Source organism: Anas acuta, chromosome 4, assembly GCF_963932015.1.
Source record: "Anas acuta chromosome 4, bAnaAcu1.1, whole genome shotgun sequence".
Lineage (NCBI taxonomy): Eukaryota > Metazoa > Chordata > Aves > Anseriformes > Anatidae > Anas > Anas acuta.
In genome coordinates, this window is record NC_088982.1 from 65,929,210 (window position 1) to 65,951,914 (window position 22,705).

Below are 22,705 nucleotides of genomic sequence, written 5' to 3' on the forward strand. Positions count from 1 at the left end.
CAGAATGAGACAACATTGTTTATCTTAATGCTGCTCCACAGTTGTTATACACTAGTTTCTTTTTACCTAGTCCTTTTTACAGTCTCTTTCTCTACTTTTTTTTCTGGGCTTGTTTTATGGAGTTTTGGTGGGTAGGGGATCACAGGGGATAGAGGCTTACCTACACATCCCAACCAATATGACTTGCTTGGCCTTTGATTTGTATTTTCTTTATGTGCACAGTTGGTATTTCAGAGCTATGTGGCAATTACTGGCATGATACAGAAAAGATAAATCTCTCTACTGAAAGAGCACACTGCAAATATTGATCAGGGATTTAATAAACCTGCTTCCTATCAACTGTCATCAAACGTGCCTAGTGAGTACTTGTTACATAATTATAGAGAGAATATGAGGAGGAAGTGACAGGAACCAAACTGCACTTCACTCTCTCTCCTACCTGTTTGAAACATATTTTACATTCAAACAGTGACAGTATCAGCTAAGACATTGGTGTAATTGAATCTTCTTATTTTTGTAAAATAATCCATTCTAATATATACTCCATATATTGTCCTCTCCATCAAAATTAATTACTGACAAGTGTGAGCATGCCTGTCTTATGCTGATACTTTTTTCTTACCTTCTCTCTCTTTCTCCTTCTCTCTTTTTTCTCTTTTTCTCTTTTACTGGCACATTGTGGCCACTGATGGGTGGATTACTAAAGAGCGTTCTCCACTATAATGTATGTTTGTCTGAAAATAGGAACTGCAGTTCTTTAGTAATAACAAGCTCCTCTATCGAAACAGTCTCTATTTTGTTTCGGTGCCTTCATTTTCTTTGTGTGTCATTTTTTTTTCATTTGCTACCACTGTTAAACTGACATCCTTTGCTCCAAAAAATAAAAAATAAAAAAAATGAAAGAAAGGAAAAGAAAAAGCCAAAAAATGTGTTTTGTTTACAGGGCACAGCATTTGGAAGTGCTCCTGTACCTTCTCGCAGGCAATTATGTGAGTCTCTTAAATTCTGCTCTGTGTTGTAAAGATGACTATGTGTTCATGTGCTGTAGCATGGCATGCTGATATAGAGTTAATGCCCTAAGGTCAATATTCAACCATTGGTGTTGTATATTGCCTGTAATGTGTTTGTAGCTAACAGCTTATACTGACCACCCCCTTTTTATTTTTTTCTCTTTGTTTTGTCCAGCACGTCATTAATTGCGACTGTGATGTGCATTATAGAGTTGTAAAAAAGGAAGAAAATAACATAATGGCTCAAAGTCTGGAGGGGAATATAAATAATATCCCCAGATTATGTCTGTAATTAGTAGCATTGTTAAAACCAAAGGATATCTCTTTTCATTCTTCAAATTGATTTCTCAATTGTGTAAAAAAAATACAAAAGAAATCTGGATCTCAAAAAAAATAAGAAATGGAAAATCAAGCAACGTGGTGTAAGTCAGGTGTTACTAAGACCAGCTTTGTTTCTTATAAGACTTTTCTTCTAATTAATATGAAGAACAAGTCAGTCCCCAAAGCCAGGGACTTTTTTAGAGGTATTTCCTTCAATATTTCCTTAAATCCATTATAAGTATTGACAATAGATAATAGTTCTTTGAAAAAAATAAAAATAAAAAATCCCCTAGTTCCCCCCAAAAAAGCAACACAAGAAATCACAGATGTAATGTCTGTATCTTTTTTCTTAAAAGGAAAATCTACATGCTAAGTCAAGATGATCTCTCTGCTGGCTTAATAGTGTCTGTGTATATTGAACATGTAGATGCTCACAATACCATCAGACTTTGAGATTAGGACTTTCCTTGAGTCTATTTCTGTCTCTCTGCTCCTAGCTTGAGTTAAATGTCCATCCTAAAGACATTGGTGTCTTCCATGTGCATATAATAAGCTACAGCCATGCACTGCATTATTATAATTATTATGCACTGCATCACACCACTGAATGTCAAATAGATTCATCATAATATAACATTACAGGTTTATTCATAAAATACAGTGTAGTTTGAACGATGCTTCATTGTTGGCAGTCTTGAAATGTGTTGCTTGCATAAATTCACCAATGCTGCTCTTGTGTATTCATAGAAAAACATACAATATCTGTCTATAAGTGTGGGTCTTGCAAAGGTAATGGCAAATATGATCTGTGTATCACTGTCCATTCTTTTGTGCAAATGTCTAAGATCTATTTTATGGGATATATCTAAGGGGAAAAAAAATATCAAGGTGAAATACTGTTCATTAAATATTATTGTGCTCCTATTATGGTTACTTTCCACGTATGGTGGAAACTGCTGTCTGGCTTACCTTCATTTAGGCTAATTCACTACTGCTTTTCATGACTAACAAAATTGGTGAAGACTTTGGAAACACACCTACATGGTAACATGCTTCAACATGCTTAGCTATAAATACTAATGTGTGTATTGTATCACAGCTGACAGCTTACTTCCTTGCATGTTATCCCTGTTTGAGCTTGAATGATGGAACGTCACAATTAAGTGTCTGAGACTTGAACATAAGGGAAGATGTGGGAAGGGCAGAAAGTATTTTATCTGGCAAAGTCAGCGTAAGGTTTACATAGGAATAAAGATGTAGAACTACAAAGTAAATGAAGAGTAATGGATAATCTTTGGGTTAAATATATGGTTAGATAGGTAGGAAAGAGTGATTAAAGTCTTATGAAATAAGATCGATATATGAAATAAGGGTAAAACTAACATCGCCTAAATGGTGAGATGAAAGATGTAAGTTTAGAACTGCTTATATCGAACGTGATAGTAGGTAGACTGGGAAGCAATTAGAAGAAAAAGAAGCACATGAATAAATGAAGAATAAATGTTATTTCAGGTAGCTATTTTCTGCTTTTATGTTTAATAGAAGGCAATAATGATGCAGAACTTTGAATATATTTTGGCAAAACTCATCCTCAAGCCATTGGTGGCAATTTTTTCTTGTCTTTGCAAAATGTTGAACATTACTCCGTTCTACTTAAAAAAATGGGAAATGAGAATGTCTGAGAATCCAGAGCACATTCAGTAGCAATGCTACTGAAAAAATAGTGTGTTATCATGCAGAAATTTAAAAGTAGGCTATGTTTTTGTTGTTGTTTTGTTTTAATTGATGTTATGAATGATCTTTCAATTATTCCTCTGCAATAGAATAAACAAGATTAATTTGATCCAAGATGTTTTAGATTGCCAGAGACTTGTAACCACATAATCTCCCATGTACACAGGGTAGATGACACACCACTCAGTGGTAATGTTGCAAGTCACTGGGAAGTCATGCACTTCTGGGTATCAGAAGATGTCAAAGACATCAAGTATCATTTGCAGTAGTGCTGTGTTATGACAGTTCCTCTTGTAGCCTGCAATCAAGAGAAGCTGCTGGCGAAATGTGGCAAAGTAATGAGTGGTTGAAAATAAGATGCTGTTTAAACAGTATTCTCAAAAAACATGCTTTTTCTGATGGGATATTTCAGCATTCTGGCTCTTAGACAGAGAATAAATAGATAACTTAAAAAAATCCAATGTGGGAGTTAAGACTCCTTAACAAAAGATAAAACCTTGCCATTTCAAGTACTATAGACTGTGAGACACCAACATAAGTGGGAATAAAGGAATAATAAGGAATAAATACAGTCTAAACTGTCTCAGAAGGTCTGTATGTAGTAACAAAATAAGATGAAAAGACAGAGGATAAAGTGAATGGGGAGTCCAAAATGAATATAGATGTCATCAGAGGATCCTAATGATAACTATACTATTATTGTATAATGTTCATTTGAGAACCACTGACATGAAAGCAAAATACAGATTTACAAAATACAATTACGACTAAATAAAATGCTATATTAAAACAAAATGAAGTTCTATCTTTTGGGGCAAAAGACTGATATAATTGTTCAACAAGAGAAAAGGTTTCATATTGTGTCCTATCACTGCATGGCTGTGGTGGTTTGAAACTGATGGCTAACTAACCTCCACCACACTGCTCTCTCAATCACCTTCCTCAAAGAAACAAGGGGAGAATATATATTAAAAAGAAAAATAGCTCAAGGGCTGAGATAAAGAGACAAAAGGTTTAGATAAGTTTGGCATAAGGCCAGAAGATCATGCACAGGCAAAACAGATTCAGTGTAGGGAGATTAATATAATTTATTGCCTATTGCCAACAACAGACTAGTGCTGAGAGAAACTAAAAGCAAACTAAAAAAATCCACTTCCTTCTCCAGTGCAGAACAGGGAATGGGGGTTCAGATCAGTCCATAGCATTCATCATCTGCTGCTTCTTCATCTTCACTCTCTTCCACTGCTCCAGTTTTAGGTCCCTCCAACAGGATGCTGTCCTTCAGGCAGCATCTCTTCAAGAATTGTTCCAATATGGTTCCATACCATGGGATCCATCCTTCAGGAATGGACTTCCCCGGTATGGGTCCTCCATGGGTGGCAGCTCCATTAGGCCTGCTGCTCCTGAGGGGGTTCCTCTCCACATGCTGCAGCTCTGGCCTGAAGTCTGCTGCCATGAGGGCTTTACATGGACTGTGGCCTCCTCCAGGCCACATCCACCGGCTCCACCATGGGGTCTTCTACAGGCTGCAGCAAAGAGATCTGCTCTGATGTAGCATACCATGGGTTGCAGGCGCACTGCCTTTTCCACCATGCCTCTCCACAGGCCACAGAGGAACTTCTGCTCCAGTACCCAGAGCACCTCCTGCCTTCCCTCTGTGCTGACCTCGGTGTCTAATAGGATCTTTCTCTCTCAGTTCCTCACTTCATTCTCTCAGTGCACAGAAGCTTTTTCCTTTCTTCAGTGTGTTGTCACAGAGGCAACAATGGCAGCACATCTTAAGAAAATGTATTATAATTTACATGTAATTTGGGCAATGACAAATATTTGCCAGCATTTGATTAGCACTACCTGGAAGAAGAAATCAGTGAGAAGGAATATCCAGTCATAGAGAGAACCTTGCTGTAATAGATGTTGCTGAAAGACAGTAGAATCTCAACAAAAATCAATACTGTTATGTGGTACCTGACAATCAACTTTACAGACAGAACAAATTGGATCAGACACTTGAAACAGCCATATAACATCCAAAGAATTTCATACCATCTAATGATAAAAAAATGCCAAAACCTTACACAATTAAACTAACCTTTAGGCAGGGGATTTCATACAAAGCAGAGTATCCTGTTAGAAAGCACTAACATAAAAACTAAAGGAAGAAAAATACTTTGCTACTTTATAAATAGCATTTTAATGTTCTAATCTCACAACTCGAGTTACTTAGAGCAAACATAAATAGTTCAGTGTTTTAAATTCACCTGTGGTGCATTTTTAAAGTATAAATTACAGCAGAAAATATGTAGAATAGAAAATAAGAGAGTTAAATTCTTAGAACAGATAATCCAAGCTGTAAAACAATCTCAGTGATATACTTGCATACTGTCAAGATATTTCAAAGATGTTGATGATTTCTTTGGTCAGCCAGATGGAGAAAATGAGGAAGATAGATATGACGCTGAGAAGATAACTGTTTACTTGTGTCATAGTGCATTGTGGAGGAAGAAACCTTTTTCTTGGGAGTGGTTTTCTAATACAGAGAACAACCTAAGTAGGTAATGATAAATGTAGAATTTTCAGATTATAAGATTTAAAACATCTTCTTGCAGAAACTTAAGTTAATCTACTAGTGAAAATAGAAAAGTACTGGCAGACAGTTCTTTTACAGTGCATCAAAGTATGTGGATTCAAGAGTTGTAAGTAATATGTCAAAGTAATGCCTAAAAAAGAGATAATTTCTGATTTTCTAACATGTTTGTTTTATTGCAAGATATGTCTAAATGTTTACAGGGTATGCAGAAACATGCACTTAAAACAAATTTTGTTAGGAAAAATGCAAACTCTTTAATTGCCATTAAATATGTAGGTTCTTAATCCTATAGAAGTTTAGGTTTATGCCAGGGTGATGTCCACAGTTTCACTTACTGTATATCTGGAGTTATCTGAATAACTGTAAAAGATTTTCAATCGTTCAACCCATTCTCTAAAAATGAATCAAGAGTAATATAAATCAATTACGTAAATAGGAATATTAATTAGTATCTATTGTTTTATATTTTTAGATCATAATTCATCATTGCAATATTTCTAAAAATGGTTTCACCTGGCAGTCACCTGGTAAATTTAATTTAAAAATTCATTAGGAAGTTATCAATTTAACAAAATAGGCTTTTGATCAGATTTTTTAACTCAGTAATACATTCTTAGGTATTTAGGCCTATTCTATTGTAATCAGAAGTTATAGTCCTGGTAACTTTACTGGATGTAAAATTAGACTCCATTTTTCAAAATTATAAAATATATATTCTGACAATAGTTTTATTAATATATTATTATTTTTAAGTCTTTCATTTGTGGGAGAGAATTCTAGTTCTTTTAATGGCAGCTTCTGCTTTCAGTTCTGTTTCCATGGAAACAAACATTAGCATAGTGAAAGTTTTCAAAAAGTGATTATTTTAAAACATTAGGGACTGGAGAATTCATTTAGGCAAATTTGGAACCCATTCAAAACAAGAAAAAAAAAAAAAGAAAGAACATAGAGCTTAGATAGAGAACAAAAATTAAAAAGTTTTTATATTATAGATCAGCATGTGTTTTTTAATTGTCTTTGTTTCTTAATTCCATTCTTAAAAAGAAGGTAGGATTTCTCCAAAAAAAAAAATATATATATATGTATATATTGCATTTAGATTGTACTAGTGCAGATTGTACTAGTGCAGAACTCCCAAAGATGGGTATTACACAGTGGCATGTGTTTTTGTACCTAGGAGAATTGAGGAATTTAGAAAAAATTAGTTTTCAAAATTTCAATATAATAATGATCTTTATAGCCCTCCTCTGACTCACTCTAGGAGCTCCATTTTCCTCTTATACTGGGGAGCCAGAACTGGACACAGTACTTCAGGTGATGCCTCACCGGTGCTGAGTAGAGGGGCAGGATCAGATCCCTCAGCCTGCTGTCAACACTCTTCCTAATACACCCCAGGGTCCCATTGGCCTTTTTGGCCACAAGGGCACATTGTTGACTTGTGGTTAACTTGCTGTCTGCCACGACCCCCAGGTCCTTCTCCACAGGGCTGCTTTACAGCAGGTCAGCCCACAACCTGTATGGGGTTATTCCAGCCTTGGTGCAGGATCCTTCATTTGCCTTTGCTGAACTTCATGAGGTTCCTCACTACCTAATGCTACAGCCTGTCAAGGTCCCTCTGAATGGCAGCACAGCCCTTTTGGGTATCAGCCACTCCTCCCAATTTTGCATCATCTGCAAACTTGCTGCTCTGCAATCTTTCATCATGGACATATGAAATCACTGAAGTGATTGGCTCTGGGGCAGACGCATTCTGCAGTAGAGCAGGGGGATCTCAGCCTGTGAGGGGTTTTTCCTGCACCAAGGCCACTCGAGGCAGCCAAGGGGGCTGCCAGGGCCCAGCAGCCCTCATGAAAGGGGCCAGCAAGGCATGGGCATAGCTAGCAGAGGTGTCCGTTCCCTGCCTCCAGTACAAAGGCAGACCCTAAGGAGTGCAAGTGGCCTGCATCACAGTGCATCAGTCAGGACATGGTACGGCAATGTGCCAAGGCAGGGCTGAGCATCCCTTCCCCTTCAGGGGAATAGCTCATCTACTGGCTGTCTACCTGTAGCTAAAACCAGCCATGGTCTGCACTAGGCAAAAAGCTCTTTCCAGAAAGTCTGTGGTGACCCAGACTGTCTGCCCGCTCAAAAATGTGGCAGTCCAGGTCTCTGGATGCAGGGAGTGCCCGAGCCTGTTGCTGACATCTGAGGGTGGCAGAGACACCGTGTGTGTGAGGTATGAGCAAGTGGATGACCTGGTCAGCCTGGTGGCAGAGCTCAAGGAGGAGGTAGAGAGGCTGAGGGCTACCAGGGAGTGTGAGCAGGAGATAGACTGGTGGAGCGACTCCCTGCAAGGCCTGAAGGAAAGGCACCAGGGTAAGAAATTCCTAATAGTGGTGGACCCCCTGCCCTGTCACACAGATGGAGAGGACCTAAGAGATGAGGAGGAATGGAAACACGTCCCTGCTCAGCATCACAGGAAACCCCCCTCCCTACCAGCCTCACCTTCCCAGCTGCCCTTACACAAAAGGTTTGAGGCCTTGGAGCTTGAAAGACTGGTGAGTGAGGATGAGGTTGAAAGTCCCCCCAGGAGGTTGTCTAGGGTGAGGAAATCAACTCCACGCCTCAAGACTACCTCCACAGAGAAAGAAAGAAGGGTACTCGTAGGCGACTCCCTTCTCAGCAGAACAGAGGGCCCTGTATGTCAGCCTGACCCTACCGGTAGTGAAGTCAGCTGCCTCCCTGGGGCCCAGGTCAGGGACATTGCCTGAAACCTTCCCAACCTGGCTTGTCCCTCTGATTACTATCCTCTATTGACAGTCTAGGCTGGCAGTGATGAAATTGCTGAGAGAAGCCTGAAGGCTATGAAAAGGGACTTCAGGGGACTGGGATGATTAGTAGATGGAGCGGAAGTACAGATGTTTTCCTCTATCCCTTCAGTGGCAAGGAGGGGTACAGAGAAGATCCAGAAAGCTCACCTGGTAAACACACGGCTCAGAGGCTGGTGCCAACACAGATTTTTTGTTTGTTTGTTTTGACCACAGGGCACTTTACTCGGCCCCTAGCTTGATAGCTGCAGACGAGTCCCACCTATCTCTAAGGGGAAAACCAATCCTGGCGCAGGAGCTGGCAGGACTGATTGAGAGGGCTTTAAACTAGGTAAGAAGGGGGACAAGGATGAAATGAGGCTTGTTAGAAATGAGCCAGGGGAACAATGTCAGGGCCAAGGGAGAAGGTGATGGCCCAACTGAAGTGCATCTACACTAATGCATGCAGCAACAAACTGGAGGAGCTGGAAACCATTGTGTGACAGGCAAGCTATGACTTGGTTGCCATCAGTGAAATGTGGTGGGACCACTCCCATGACTGGAGTGCTACAATGAAAAGCTATAGGCTCTTCAGAAGAGATGGGCAGCACAGAAGGGGTGGCAGCGTGGCTCCCAGTGTTTTGATGTAGTAGAACTCAAGGCTCGGAATGATAAGGTTGAGTCCCTATGGGTTAGAATCAGAGGGAAGGCCAGCAAGGCATCCTGGAGGGGGTTTGTTATAGACCACCAAATCAGAACGAGGAGACGGATGAGGTATTCTACAAGCAGCTGGCAGAAGTCACGCAATTGCCAGCACTTGTTCTTGTGGGGGACTTCCACTTCCCAGATATCTGCTGGAAATACAATATGTCTCAGAAGAAGCAGTCTAGGAGGCTCTTGGGTCATGTGGAAGATAGCTTCCTGACACAGCTGGTTAGTGAGCCTACCAGTGGCGGTGCCCCACTAGACCTGCTGTTCACAAACAGAAAAGGACTGGGTAGTCGGGAGCTGTCTTGGGCAGAGTGACCACAAAATGGTACAGTTCTCTATTCTTGGCCAGGTCAGGAGGGGGATCAGTAAAACTGCTATCTTTGACTTCCAGAGGGCAGATTTTGAGCTGTTCATGACACTGGTTGGCAGAGTCCCTTGGGAGGCAGTCCTGAAGGACAGAAGAGTCCAGGAAGTCTGGGCATTCTTCAAGTAGGAAATCTTAAAGGCTCAGGAACAGACCATCCCCAAAAGATGAGCCAGCATGGAAGAAGACACACCTGGTTGAACAAAGAGCTGTGGCGAGAGCTCAGGAAGAAAAAGAGGGTTTATGACATTTTGAAAAGAGGGCAGGCCACTCAGGAGGATTATAAGGATGTTGTGAGGCTGTGAAGGGACAAAATTAGAAAGGCCAAAGCTCAGCTGGAGATCAGTCTGGCTACTGCTGTTAAAGATAACAAAAATGTTGTTATAAAAATAAAGAAAAGAAAAAAAAAGGAAGTCTAAGGAGAATCTCCATCCTTTACTGAATGTGGGAGGAAACTTACTGACAAGAGATGAGGAAAAAGATGAGGAGCTTAATGCATTCTTTACCTCAGTCTTTATCAGCAAGACTAGTTGTTATCTGGGTACCCAGCCTCCTGAGCTGGTGGATGCGGATGGGAAGCAGAATGTGGCCCTCATAATCCACGAGGAAATGGTTGGCAACCTGCTACAGCACTTAGATATACACAAGTCAATGGGGCCTGATGGGATCCACCCAAGGGTACTGGGGGTGGGGAATGGGCTGAAGTTGTACCAGGGCAGGTTTAGGTTGGATATTAAGAAGAACTTCTTTACGGAAAGGGTTGTGAGGCATTGGAATGGGCTGCCCAGGGAAGTGGTTGAGTCACCATCCCTGGAAGTCTTTCAAAGATGTTTAGATGTAGAGCTTAGTGATATGGTTTAGTAGAGGATTTGTTAATGTTAGGTCATAGGTTGGAAAATCTTGGAGGTCTCTTCCAACCTAAATGGTCTGTGATTCTGTGAAATAAATAGTTTATCAGGTTGAGATTCACCAAATTCACGTATAATCAGTTGTCCTTTCCTGCTTTACATTCATGGACTTGATCAAGGAAAGTAGAGTACAGAAGAAATAAGCTAATAAAGTGCTTGTGCTGTACTTGCACTACAAAATTTTAAAAAGAAAGTGTGCTTCTCTGAGCTTCTTGAACTACCTCAAATACTTTGAACTACTTCAAATAGCTGTAATTGCATATTTTTGGATATTCTGTCAAGTTTCTACAAAACATTTGTAAAATATTATTTATTATTATCAAAGTGTTTTAAAATAATTTCTATATGAAATTCTACTTTTCTGTAGAAAAGTGACAAGTCGAGATGGCCTCCAGAGGAACCTTCCAGCTTCTGGTTCTCTGATTCTGTAACTGGGGGAGGGGGGGAACACGACACTGGTGGGGACCAAAAGAAGGGAAAATCTCAGTCCTCTGAAACTGTATTTTTCTTTCGAGTTTAATTTGTGTTTGCAAATTCATATGCAGTAAATCTGCTGAAGACACTTTAGTTGCCACTATTGTCTGCTTTTGGTGGTTGTTTTTTCTGAGAAGTTAGAGATTAGTTTCAATTTTTGAAAATGAGATTGACTTTTCTTAAGATCGATGCATATTTTAACCTAAAAATAAATATGATAAATGATTCTTGAATTAAGTAATATTTCATTTTAGGCTTAACAAAATATTTCTGATTGATCTTAATTTTTTTCATGCAGGGTTCAAACTAAAGTGTCCATTATTTACCTAACTCTATTTTGAGTACTGAAATTGAATCTCTGATAGCTCTCCATCAGAAGTTAACCCAGTAATTCATTTATTCTGAATAAATCACCTGTCAAAGTAATCCTATTTACTATTAGTGAATTATCTAAAAGATGACAGTGATACTTCTAAAATTATTTTTGGAACTGTAATGAATTGTCAGTATACGTGTGTATTAGTTTATGCTTTGTCTGCAGAGTAACATCCCTCATCCAGTATTTCTTCTGAGCACTGTAATATTTCTGCCGTTCCTGAACTCTTTCCCAGGCAAAACCTTCTCTTTCTCCAAATGACCACCTACTCTGCTATAATTATAGCAATACATATTTTCAAAATGCCCATTGTTAAATATTCCGGGGTGGGGGTGGGGAAATCCTACTGACAGAGTAGTTGTTCAGTTATTGTAAAGATCCTGGTGACTCAATTGTTGTTAAGCGCTTATATATGGAGAGTGTCAGAAAAAGGAAGAAAAAAGACTCGCAGAAAATCGATGCTTTAACTCATTAATGAATACAGTAGGGTAATAGATTATATTGGAGTTCAAGATAATCTTGAGCTTAATCTTAATCTTCCAATGAAAGAAACTGCTATAGAGAAAGGTTGAATTATGTTGAGCATGAACAATGGACATCATCTGCTGAAAGAATGTAAAACACAGAGCTAAAATGTTCTTTGTCAGGACCTTTGAGTTTCAGAGATTTCATGACTTCAGGTACTATTCCTCTTGTGGATGTTGGAACGAGTTTAAGCAAAGTGGTCTTAGGCAAAATTTAAACTGAATCAAACATTCAGCCATTCTCTCCAGTTTTAGAATATGTGTAATCCTGTCATTTAACAATATAAGGAATTGCAACCTCTTTTTATGATGAAGATTTATGGCCTATGCATGTGCATCTGAGTCACCTTTGGTGACATTCAGTGTTTACAATCATGGAGGCTGTATTTGGTTTTAAATTCATCATTGTAATAGATACTGTTTTTATTTCAAGCACAGTTAAATCAAAAAACTATTGCTTTTTTTGTTTTGGTTGATAATTCTGTCTTCATGAGATTAATGTAATTTGGGACTGCTGAAGATGGTTATTTAAATTACTGAATGGCTTAATAGCCAAGTCAATAGTAATAAGTTTTCAAGCTGTTCCCATTAGAGTCCGTTAAACAGTGAAGAAATCCTATGCAACTGCATTTATTGGCAGTCTAGTGATTGTTGAATATATTACTAGAGATATGAACATGTTTTTCTTTGGCATTAACTACAGATGTGGATAGGCTCATTTACGAATGATGCCATTTGATGTGTTTTCTTCTGATATGGGCATTAAACTATTAACAGTTTTCTGTACTGTGTTTAAATCCATGGGATAGACAAAAAAATGCTACTTTAAATTAACTGCCGCTGCAGAAGGCATGATTGTTCCCAGATATCCCTTCTAAGATTACGTGCAATTGCATTAAGCAGTGCGATCACTTCTGCATTTCATCAACATAGGAAAAAGCATACTGATAGGCACTTTATTTCAGATGATGGAAAAGTTAAAGGATGAAATGAAAACCACATATGTGACACATATGCTTGCACCTTTTGCCTTTATCCCTCATATAACATAACACAATATGTATACTTATAGAGAGAAGCTAGACAAATGATTAATTCTGTCATTCCTTCTAATTTTACATTTATGTTGTTCATTTAGTCATTGTCCTATGAAATCTATGGATTTTATATGCTACACAGAACACTATTTAGAATTACCCTTTTTTTTTATGTGACAAAGACATTGCTAATGCATGAATTATTTGTGGATATTTCTCAAGCTCACCCATACAAACTACAAATACAAACAATGCAATATAGTTTATTAAAAAATAAAAATTTAAAAAAATTATATTATGCAACTTAAAATAGCAATGTATGTAATACTTTACATGAGTGTTTCAAGTCAGTTTATTCAAGTTCATTCCTCTTTCAGTTATTTTCTGATTAGCTTTTCCTCCTTTTCATTCACTCTTTTATAACATCTGGAAAATATATACTGCTTTACTCTTCTATAAATGCCAATTCATTGTTGTCATTTGGTCATGACACTTAAACACACAGACAGAGAATGAGAGGTTTTTATGTACTTAGTCAACTATTTTGGGGAGATAAATATGTGCTGAATGTTTTCTGCACATTACAAGTGCTTATTATAAGAAAATACAATAAAAGCAGCACTCACTGCAAAACCTTGTTCAGCTTTTCTGTAAAAAAAAATGGTCATTTTTACATCCTTTCTCTCCAAAATGCTAATAATTGCCTTAGTTTTGTTGATAAAATAGTATATTATATAAAGTTTATTACTTTCAGAATTTTATTTTAAGAATGACTGTTGTTTGTTTGTTTTTTACATTTGCCTGCATATCTCATTGCCTGGATTTTAAGAGTTTATACTTCCAAAGAAAATAAACATAAAAATTAATGCCGTAAAAATAAATTCTATCACATATGATAAATATATGCTAGGATTTTATTACTTGTTTTAGAATTACAAGTCTTGACAATTAAAATCTTATCCGCTGTGCTAACAAGCTAGCTGAAGAAACTGAATAGTAATCCTGTAGTTGAAATAATTTTTCTATTTACCTTTTGGGGTCACGTGGTCACTGTTCTTGTTCTACCACAGTGTTATGCCAGATCTCTTGAATTAATTCTAGAAGCTACTTCAGACTTGGATGGGAAAAACAGAAAGTAGAAATGCTGATATTGTGCAGGTAATTGAGTTTCCCTTTCCTTCACTCATAAAATGACACAATATTCCTAATTTTTAACAGTTAAAATTGTGTGAAAGGTTAACAGAGACCTTCATATGCTAGAATAGTGACTGTCTGCATAAATTCACACTTATAGCAGCGTTTAATATTTTTCTCATCAGATTTTCATTGTTACCTCTGGAATGCTTTTGTTTTTCTATGTATATGTTTATACATTGAAATTAAGGGATCAGGATCTTAAGCAAACTGAAACATGTCTCCCAATGCAGTTGTGGAAACAATCAACTGAAGAAAAAATGTCATCATCCAGGCAAACATAAGTGTATGGTAGACAAGCATAGACAGGAGTAAAAAGACACATAGTTCACTAGCTAGATACAGAAGTAATCCAGGGGTATAAATTCATATCTTTTGGTGTTCCTACCAGTTGGTCTGAGGCTAGATCAGCTTGCACAACTCATATCTTTATGTACTGGACAGTCCACAGCATGTCAGCATTCTCATTCTTTCCTCCTCCTTTAATTCAGGTGTTCCTGTTTGTTGGTGGATTGTTCCTTGAAAGCAACCTGTCATGTCTGACTGTGTTAGATCTCCTCTAGCATTAATAATTATGTGAAAAGAAACTATGAATAAATTATTAAATTATTTAATTTATTAATTATTTAATTATTAAATTATTTAATTTATTCATAGTTTCTTTTAGTATATATATATATCTGTGTATACTGAGAAAAGACATAATACTACTGGGAAATACTTGGTCTGTTCTTGTTACTAGAACAGAATCTAGTTACTAGAATCACTTTGGGTAATTCTGTATGGAACATGCTGTGCAGTAAGATGAACCGGCAGGGAAGAAGACTATCCTGGCTGAACAGGGAACTTTTGCTGAGTATCCAGGAGAAAAACATTGTTTACGTCCAGTGGAAGAAGTGACCAGCAACTTTGGGAGAGTACAATGAAATTGCCAGCATATGCAGGGAGAAAAATCAGTAAGGCCAAAGACAAACACAAGCTCAACCTGGCCACTACAGTAAAGGGAAAAAAATGTTTTTACAAATATATTAATGGCAAGAGGAGGGCCAAGGAGAATCTCCATCCTTTACTAGACGCAGGGGGGAACATGACTACTAAGGATAAAAAAAAGGCTGAGGTTCATAATGTCTTCTTTACATCTGTCTTTACTAGCCAGACCACTTACCCTTGGAGTACTCAGCCTCCTGACCTGGAAGTCTGGGACAGGGAGCAGAAGAAATCCCCCATAGTTCAGGTGGAAACACTTAGAGACCTGCTGCTCCACCTGGACTGTCACGACTTCATGTGGCCAGATGGGATCCACCTGAGGGTGCTGAGGGACCTAACGTGATTGCTGGGCCACTTTCCATCATCTATTGGTGGTCATGATCACCTGGAGAGGTCCCAGATGACTGGAAACTTGCTAATGGGATGTCCATCTATGAGAAGCATCCTAAGGAGGACAGTGTCCCTGGGAATTACAGGCCTATCAGTCTGACCTTGGTGCCAGGAAAGATGATGGAACAGGTTGTCTTGAATGCAACCACGCAGCATGTGTGGGATAATGTGGAGATTAGGCCCAGTCAGCGTGGGCTTATGAAAGACAAGTCCTGCCTGACCAACCTCATCATCTTCAATGACCGGGTGACCAGCCTGGTGGATGAGGGAAAGGCTATTGATGTAGTCTGCTTAGACTTCAGGAAGGCCTTTGACAGTCTCCCACAGTGTTCTGGAGGAGCTGGCAGCCCATGCCTGGGACAGGTATGCTCTTTGCTTGGTTAAAAACTGGCTGGATGGCTGGGCCCAGAGAGTGGTGGTGAATGGGGTGAAATCCAGCTGGCCACCAGTCACCAGCGGTGTTCCTAAGGGGCTGGTTTTGGGCCCGTCTTCTTTCATATCATTATTGATGATTTGGATGAAGGAATTGAGTGCACCCTCAGTATGTTTGCAGAAGACATCAAGCTGGGGGGAAGTGGGTAGGAAGGCCCTGCAGAGGGACCTGGACAGGATGGGTCAATGGGCAGAGGCCAGTGGGATGAGGTTCAACATGGGTAAGTGCTAGGGCCTGTACTTTGGCCACAACAACCTCATGAAGTGCTACAAGCCTAGGAGAGAGCAGCTGGAAAGCTGTGCAGAGGAAAAGGATCTGAGGGTGTTTGTCAGTACTCACCTGACCATGAGCCAGCAGTGGGCCTGGGCGGCCAAGAAGGCCAACAGCATCCTGGCTTGTACCAGGAATAGTGCAGCCAGCAGGACCAGGGAGGTGATCATCCCCCTGTACTGTGCTCTGATGGGGCTGCACCTCAAGTGCTGTGTTCAGTTTTGAGCCCCTCACTGCAAGAAGGACATTGTGGCCCTGGAGCGTGCCCAGAGAAGGGCTACAAAGCTGGTGAAGGGCCTGGAGCACAAGTCCTGTGAGGAGCATCTGAGTGAACTGGGGCTGTTTAGTCTGGAGAAGAGGAGGCTCAGGGGAGACCTTATTGCTCTCTACAACTGCATGAAAGGAAGGTGTGAGGACCCTGGAGTTGGTTTCTTCTCACAGGTAACTAGTAATAGGACAAGAGGGAATGTCCTCAAGTTGTGCCAGGGGAGTTTTAGGTTGGATCTGAGGAGACGTTTCTTCTCAGAAAGAGTAGTTAGGCATTGGAGTGAGTTGCCCAGGGAGGTGGTGGATTCCCCATCCCTGGGGGTGTTTAAGGAAAGGTTGGACCTAGTGCTTAGGGACATGGTTTAGTTGGTGATATTGGTGGTAGGGTGATGGTTGGACGAGATGATTTTGGAGGTCTTTTCCAGCCTTAATGATTCTATGATTCATTCTATGACTCTATGAACTGTATCTCCTGTCTGGTCTGATATGACATTCCTCAACTATGATGTGTGTGGTTGTTTCTGCACACCGGATAATATTCTTGTTTGCTGGTTTATGGCTGTAAGCAAAGTTACAGTCTAGTTGTACAGAGTGTTGTACAGTCTTGTTGTCTTCATTGACCATCTCACCCCTTTCCTGGGCAACGACATATGTTGTGTTCAGTGAGAGAAAGCTGAGATAAAGAGTTCTGTTTATCTTATTCACATTGGCCAGGAAATTTCAAAGAATAAAATTGAGCTGTATTGTGGAAAAGATGGTAAAGATTTCTTTTGGCCATAACTTTTAACCCGGCAGGCACTAACTTGTGCTTAACTTCACAAGTGTGATTGAACAAAATGACGCCATTCTTGTGTATGCTTAAATATATCTGGGTTTCTGAAGTGGAGGTGGCAGTGTGTCCACACTGTGAGGGATTTTGTGTTGTCTTGCCTCAGGGTGGCCCACACAGCAGTAGTACCTGGGCTGGGGGTAGCTCCATGTCATTTAGGAGGACCTCCTGTGACAGGGAAGTAATTTTCTTATAAAATGCTTATAAACACTTGAAAGATCTTGCTTCCTGCTTTCAAACTTCCCAGTGACTGGTACATCCAAAGGATCCATTAGGAGCAATGGAGCCACTAATAGCTGAAAGTTTTATCAAAATACATATATTTCAGTAAGATGCCCAGGTTGAATATGAAAGGAGCTCTGAGAAGTCATCATTCTATTCATCTTTGTGAAGTGTCTAATCTGCCTTTGATTGCAAACACAATCCCTTTTATTGTTTATTCAACACAATACTAAATATTATGTTTATGGTAGTATAAGTTTCTCAAATATTTTTAAAGAGACTGACAAACAGCCACATACTAAAATGAGAATCACATCTGGATATGTTACAGATGACTTCAGAACTAAAATAAATGCACTTTATACAATAAGTATACAATATGGAATAAAACAATAGAGTGAAAAATACCCTGCAATATTGATTGATTTTAGAAGGAAAACTACTGAGTCTGAGTACTTCAGTATATCAAATATGTTTCATTGCCCTGGATGTACTGTGAGTTGCTGCAGATTCTGCCTTCGCATTTGCATTGTGGTGTAATGTACTAAAGGAACCATTGCAGAAAGCAAGGTAGTAATGTGATTACCTAATGAACTTAGAATGTCATGGAAACTACTTCGCTGAAAATAGTTAATTAAATAATTACAGAATGAGGGACTATTGTGTTGTAGTTTTTCAAGTACACTATTTAAATAGTTTCCTAAATTAGGTGGAACACCAAGAAATGAAAACATGAAGTAATTTTTCATATTGAATATTTATTTTGTAACTAACTAATCAAAGACTACTTTTTTTTTTTTTTCATTTGAAAAACAACGGGCAGAAAGCAATTTAAGTACTGTAATTTATTTTTGATGGATGGTATATTTGAAGTAACTGAAATCAAGTAATTTCAGCATGTAGCAATTAACATTCTGATCCCATTAAAGAATTCACATATGCTGACCCTCACCATCCAAATAAGGCTCTTAGCAGGTATGAGGTCTAGTTTTAGTTTCAATTGTGAAGAAGAACTGTTATATTTCCCTGTATTGATTTGACATAAAATGCCAAAAAATTCTACAAAACTGCTTTTACCACACCCAGATTTAGGTGGCCAAATTTTCTTTTGCTAGAAAAGAACCTGAGAACTTCCCTCTGGGAAGGTGCAAAAAGGAATCATGACCCAGTGACCTATCAAAGCCTAAATAAGATGAGCTAGATATTATATGATTGATATACGTTATGTGATTGCTTATGTTGTGGAGTCCCACCCTAGGCAATTTCCCTTTTTCCTATTGTGTTCTTTTGTTTAATACTTCTTGGAGAAGAATCAATGACACCTCAGGGACTGTGCTGTGCTTAACTGATTTCATCATTGGCAGTATGGCTCTAGTTAGTACAAGTGGATTTTGCCAAGTGTGTGGTGTGAAATAGCTACTCAGCTTCCCTGGAATCTGGATCAAAAAGTCAGGAAATGCAAAATGCAGTGTGTCATCTTTTTGCCATGGGGTACTGCAGCCGTGTAGTTATATTTTATGTTATGTTACAAGTTGTTGAACAACACAGTCTTGCATCACTTCTTCACAGGTATCTCCTAGTGAGAGCTAGGTTGTGGAAGAAGTGTAGTTTAATGCCTGGTTACACTAAGTTTTGAAGAAAAAAGGAAAGGTACTTCATAAAAGAAAGTCTGGAGCCGGATGAGCAAAATCAGTGTGAAGTCAGATTTTAGGCACTAGCTCTACTTTGTTTATGAACCAATAGAGAAGCCACAGTTTGTAAGTGCATACTTCTGGGTGAAGCAGGTGAGGGGTATAAAATTAGAAAAATTAAATAGCCAAGTTGGAAAACAATAATTCCTTTTATATATGGTCCATACGGATTTGCTCAGATGTTGTAAATTACTTGCTTACAGAATAATATGCTTATTTGAGGGAATAATGAACATTTTTAGGCTAGTCCCTTGATATTCTAGTCATGTTAATTCCTAAATGCCTATGTTCATTTGCTGATGTCATTTATAGATTTTAGACTAGATTCAATTATATATATATATATATATATATATATATATATATATATGGGGAAAACAAACAGACCTCTTCATATTATAAAGTAGTCCTATGCCTTTATTGCCAATAAACCAAACATACTGAACTCTAACTTTTGTTCTTGTTAAAAAGCATTACCTAGCAAATAGCTGAATGGTTTTGATGTAGGAGGCTACCAACAGAATAAATACTGAAGTTACAAAGGGCTCATCTCAGAATTGGGATCACCTTTCTAATGCTGATGAAACTTCCAAAGTTAGAAGCTTCGTTATGTTAGTAGTATCTCAGTAAGAACATATACCAGATGTCTTCCTCAAAACTCTGAACTTGTAATACTGAGATTACATGAAAAAAAACACTGCTTTGTATTGCTTAGTTTAATTCCGAAGTATATTCTGATCTGTTTCAGCCAATCAAGCTGATCTTGGTTGAGAAAAATATAGCAGCTCTAAGTAAAATTAGGAAAATGACATAAAAGAAGTGTTTAAATTGTGATATTTTCTGCCTATCTAAAGTTGAAGTAAGAAATAATTGCAGTTTAGATACTTCTTTCTTTTCTTACACCCTTTTGTTTCTCTGGCTAAATCTTAAGTTAACAATGACCCCTTTCTGAAAGGGCACTGATAGCTATCTGGAGCCATTTTAAAGCTATTATTGAAGAAAATATATTTACTTTGACATCATTGGCCAAAGTATATTTAAATAATTGCATTTAAAACTAACTTACAGCTTTGCCATCATGTTATTGACGTCTTTTCTTGGCTCCTCAGTTAACTCATCTGGATTATGTAACAAAGAATAGAAGGATTTTCTGAAACATTTTCTTTCTATTGTGGTATTGAAATAAATAATAAATAAATAAATAGTTGGCAACCAGTATATAGATTGTGAATAGGGTTTGTCTGTGCAAAATATGCCCATAAAATAAAGTTGAAGTGGAAAATAGTTCTTAGACTGATCCAATAAGATTTCTGTTTTGTTTAGTACTTTTTTTTTCCCTAATAATATGAGGTGGCTTAAGTGTGTGTGTGTGTGTGTGTATATGTATATATACAAACTAAGATGGATGTGCTCATGTTACAGTGGTAGACAGCAACCCATACTAGAATTAGTTTATGTTCGATACCTCATGACTGTGGTCCAGCTACACTTTGAGCTTTACTACATGACCTGTTTTGGGGACCTGTTGCTTCTGCAGTCTTATGAAGACATGCTCAGAATCTCTAAAAGGTATGTTGCTCTACCAGAGCACATAACGCGATAGCATTTAGTGTTGAATTGCTATACAAATGCGTAGCTTGTTACAAAGTATATATTGATGAAATCATCTACTGCTGTTAGAAACAGTGCAATGAGTAATTTTACTCCTAATAAGCTTTTTTGAATATATGGAAGCACTATTATAAGAATTAAAATAACTCAAAATGTGAGACTATTGCTTTTGGTACTTAGTGTGGTAGCAGAGCTTTTCATTTAGATTTGTAATACATATTTATGTGAGTCCTCAAAAGAGTTTTGTTTGGAGTAAAGCATCGATTTTGTGGTAAAATATTCACTTGAATTTGAATGAGAGAAGTATGGAACAAAATACATATTAAAACTTAATGGAGGATGATTTTTGAAGTAATTCTGTCTGAGCAGAAAATTGAGAAATATTGGGCCAATGACCTTATAAGAGGAAAAGGAAGGAAGATAAAAAATTAGAATGCAAAATATTCGTTGGGTAGTTTGACCATTTACTTTCCCTCTCTATCACCCTTCTAGCCTTAACAAGTGCTTTCAAAATGACACAATCGCTGTTTTTACTCCCTTTCTGGTACGCTTTGACAATAATGCATTCAAAGATATTGCATGTAATGTGCTAAACCTTCTGTATCAATAGTGAAAATAAAGTTGAAAAATCAGAATGACATCAGCTTCTACAGCTTAAGAAGAGTACATGTTAGAGTATGTTTTGTTAAAGAAGTAACTTTTCAAGTTCTCATTATCATTTGTGTTTACTGGTAGGGTGCACTGAGAAGACATGTAATTAATTAAAACAATTAGAAAAGTCATGAGGGAAGTTAATATCTATTTACTCTCATTCTCATAATCATGACAACCTCTATGGCTTCAGAAGAAAGACTTGCCCGTCTTGATAAGCTTACTTTTTACTATAAATTAATTTCCATTTCCCATTTAAAATACTAAAATAAGAGATGGAACTGCTTTATTATGATTTTTTTTTTTTTTTTTTTTACTGATGTCTCAAAAACAACAGGTTTAGGCTCTTGGCATTAAGTTCATCTTGATATAGTTCAGTGCATTGAAATAAGTTAGGGTTTGCCCTTTTGGTTGGATTGAAAGGGAAGAAAAGAGGCAAAATGCCACTTTTCATTCTCTTCAGTCAAGATCTGTGTGGATGTACTTTTGGATCCACAGCTGTCTTGTCCTGTAAAGTCAAATCCTCTGCCTTGTGGAAACAGCTGATGAGGTTATAAAGCAGGGCACGTGACCATTTTCCTTTAAAAAAAAATAATTAAAGTCCTTTTTTTAACTTCATGCTGCAGTCAGCTAGCTGTCTCACTACATTTACCAAGATTTAAACAAATTTGAGTTCTGCTCAAGTAGCTTAAGATGTGTATCTATATCTCATAGAGTCAACCTGAAACCTACATACTGGGATGCAGGTATTGCAAGCATGAAGACAGGCATCAGAATCACCTCTTAGTCTTTTTCCATAGAAGTTCCCCTGAGAACTATTTTTTGATGTGAATGCTGACAACCCTGTATATTATCGTTGCAGGAAATAAATCTGTATTTTTACATTTCAGTCTTCCACTTAAGATATTTTAGGGCCAAATTTATAAAGGGGACCTCATCAGGCTTATGTAAAAATGGGATTATTTCACCTTGTCGCAAGATTTTTTTCTCCTCGATATCAGCCATGATAAACAAGTTCTCATAGGTAAACATAATTGCATGTAATAGGACCTTTGAAGGAAAACATGAAATATATCTCATGGTTCTCCATTATGAACTGAAATCGGTGGTACAAATGCAAATCTGTAAAACCAGAAAGATATGTTATAATCATATTTCCAAGACACAATTTGCAAAGGCTTTGGGTGATTCACATTATAAAATTTTGCACTATAATTTTACCCTGAGATCATGACATCAAATGTATTAAATGTGTCTTTGTGCTTCAGGAAATCTTTTGAACAGCTTTTTTTTCACTTAACTTTTTTTTTTTTTTTAGGTAGCCTCAG

At 38.0% G+C, this 22,705-nt stretch overlaps 1 protein-coding gene across 4 annotated transcripts in view; it reads left to right on the plus strand.

Annotated features, from left to right (window-relative positions):
- Positions 1-22,705, plus strand: part of CCSER1 (coiled-coil serine rich protein 1) — a 664,709-nt gene that overhangs the window by 543,016 nt on the left and 98,988 nt on the right. The window contains exon 10 of one of the 4 annotated variants that reach the window (XM_068681710.1): positions 944-989. The exons of the other annotated variants lie outside the window; for them this stretch is intronic. Within the exon in view, the coding sequence (XP_068537811.1) occupies positions 944-989 (46 nt within the window). The remainder of the gene's footprint in view (positions 1-943; positions 990-22,705) is intronic. 4 annotated transcript variants of the gene reach the window in all.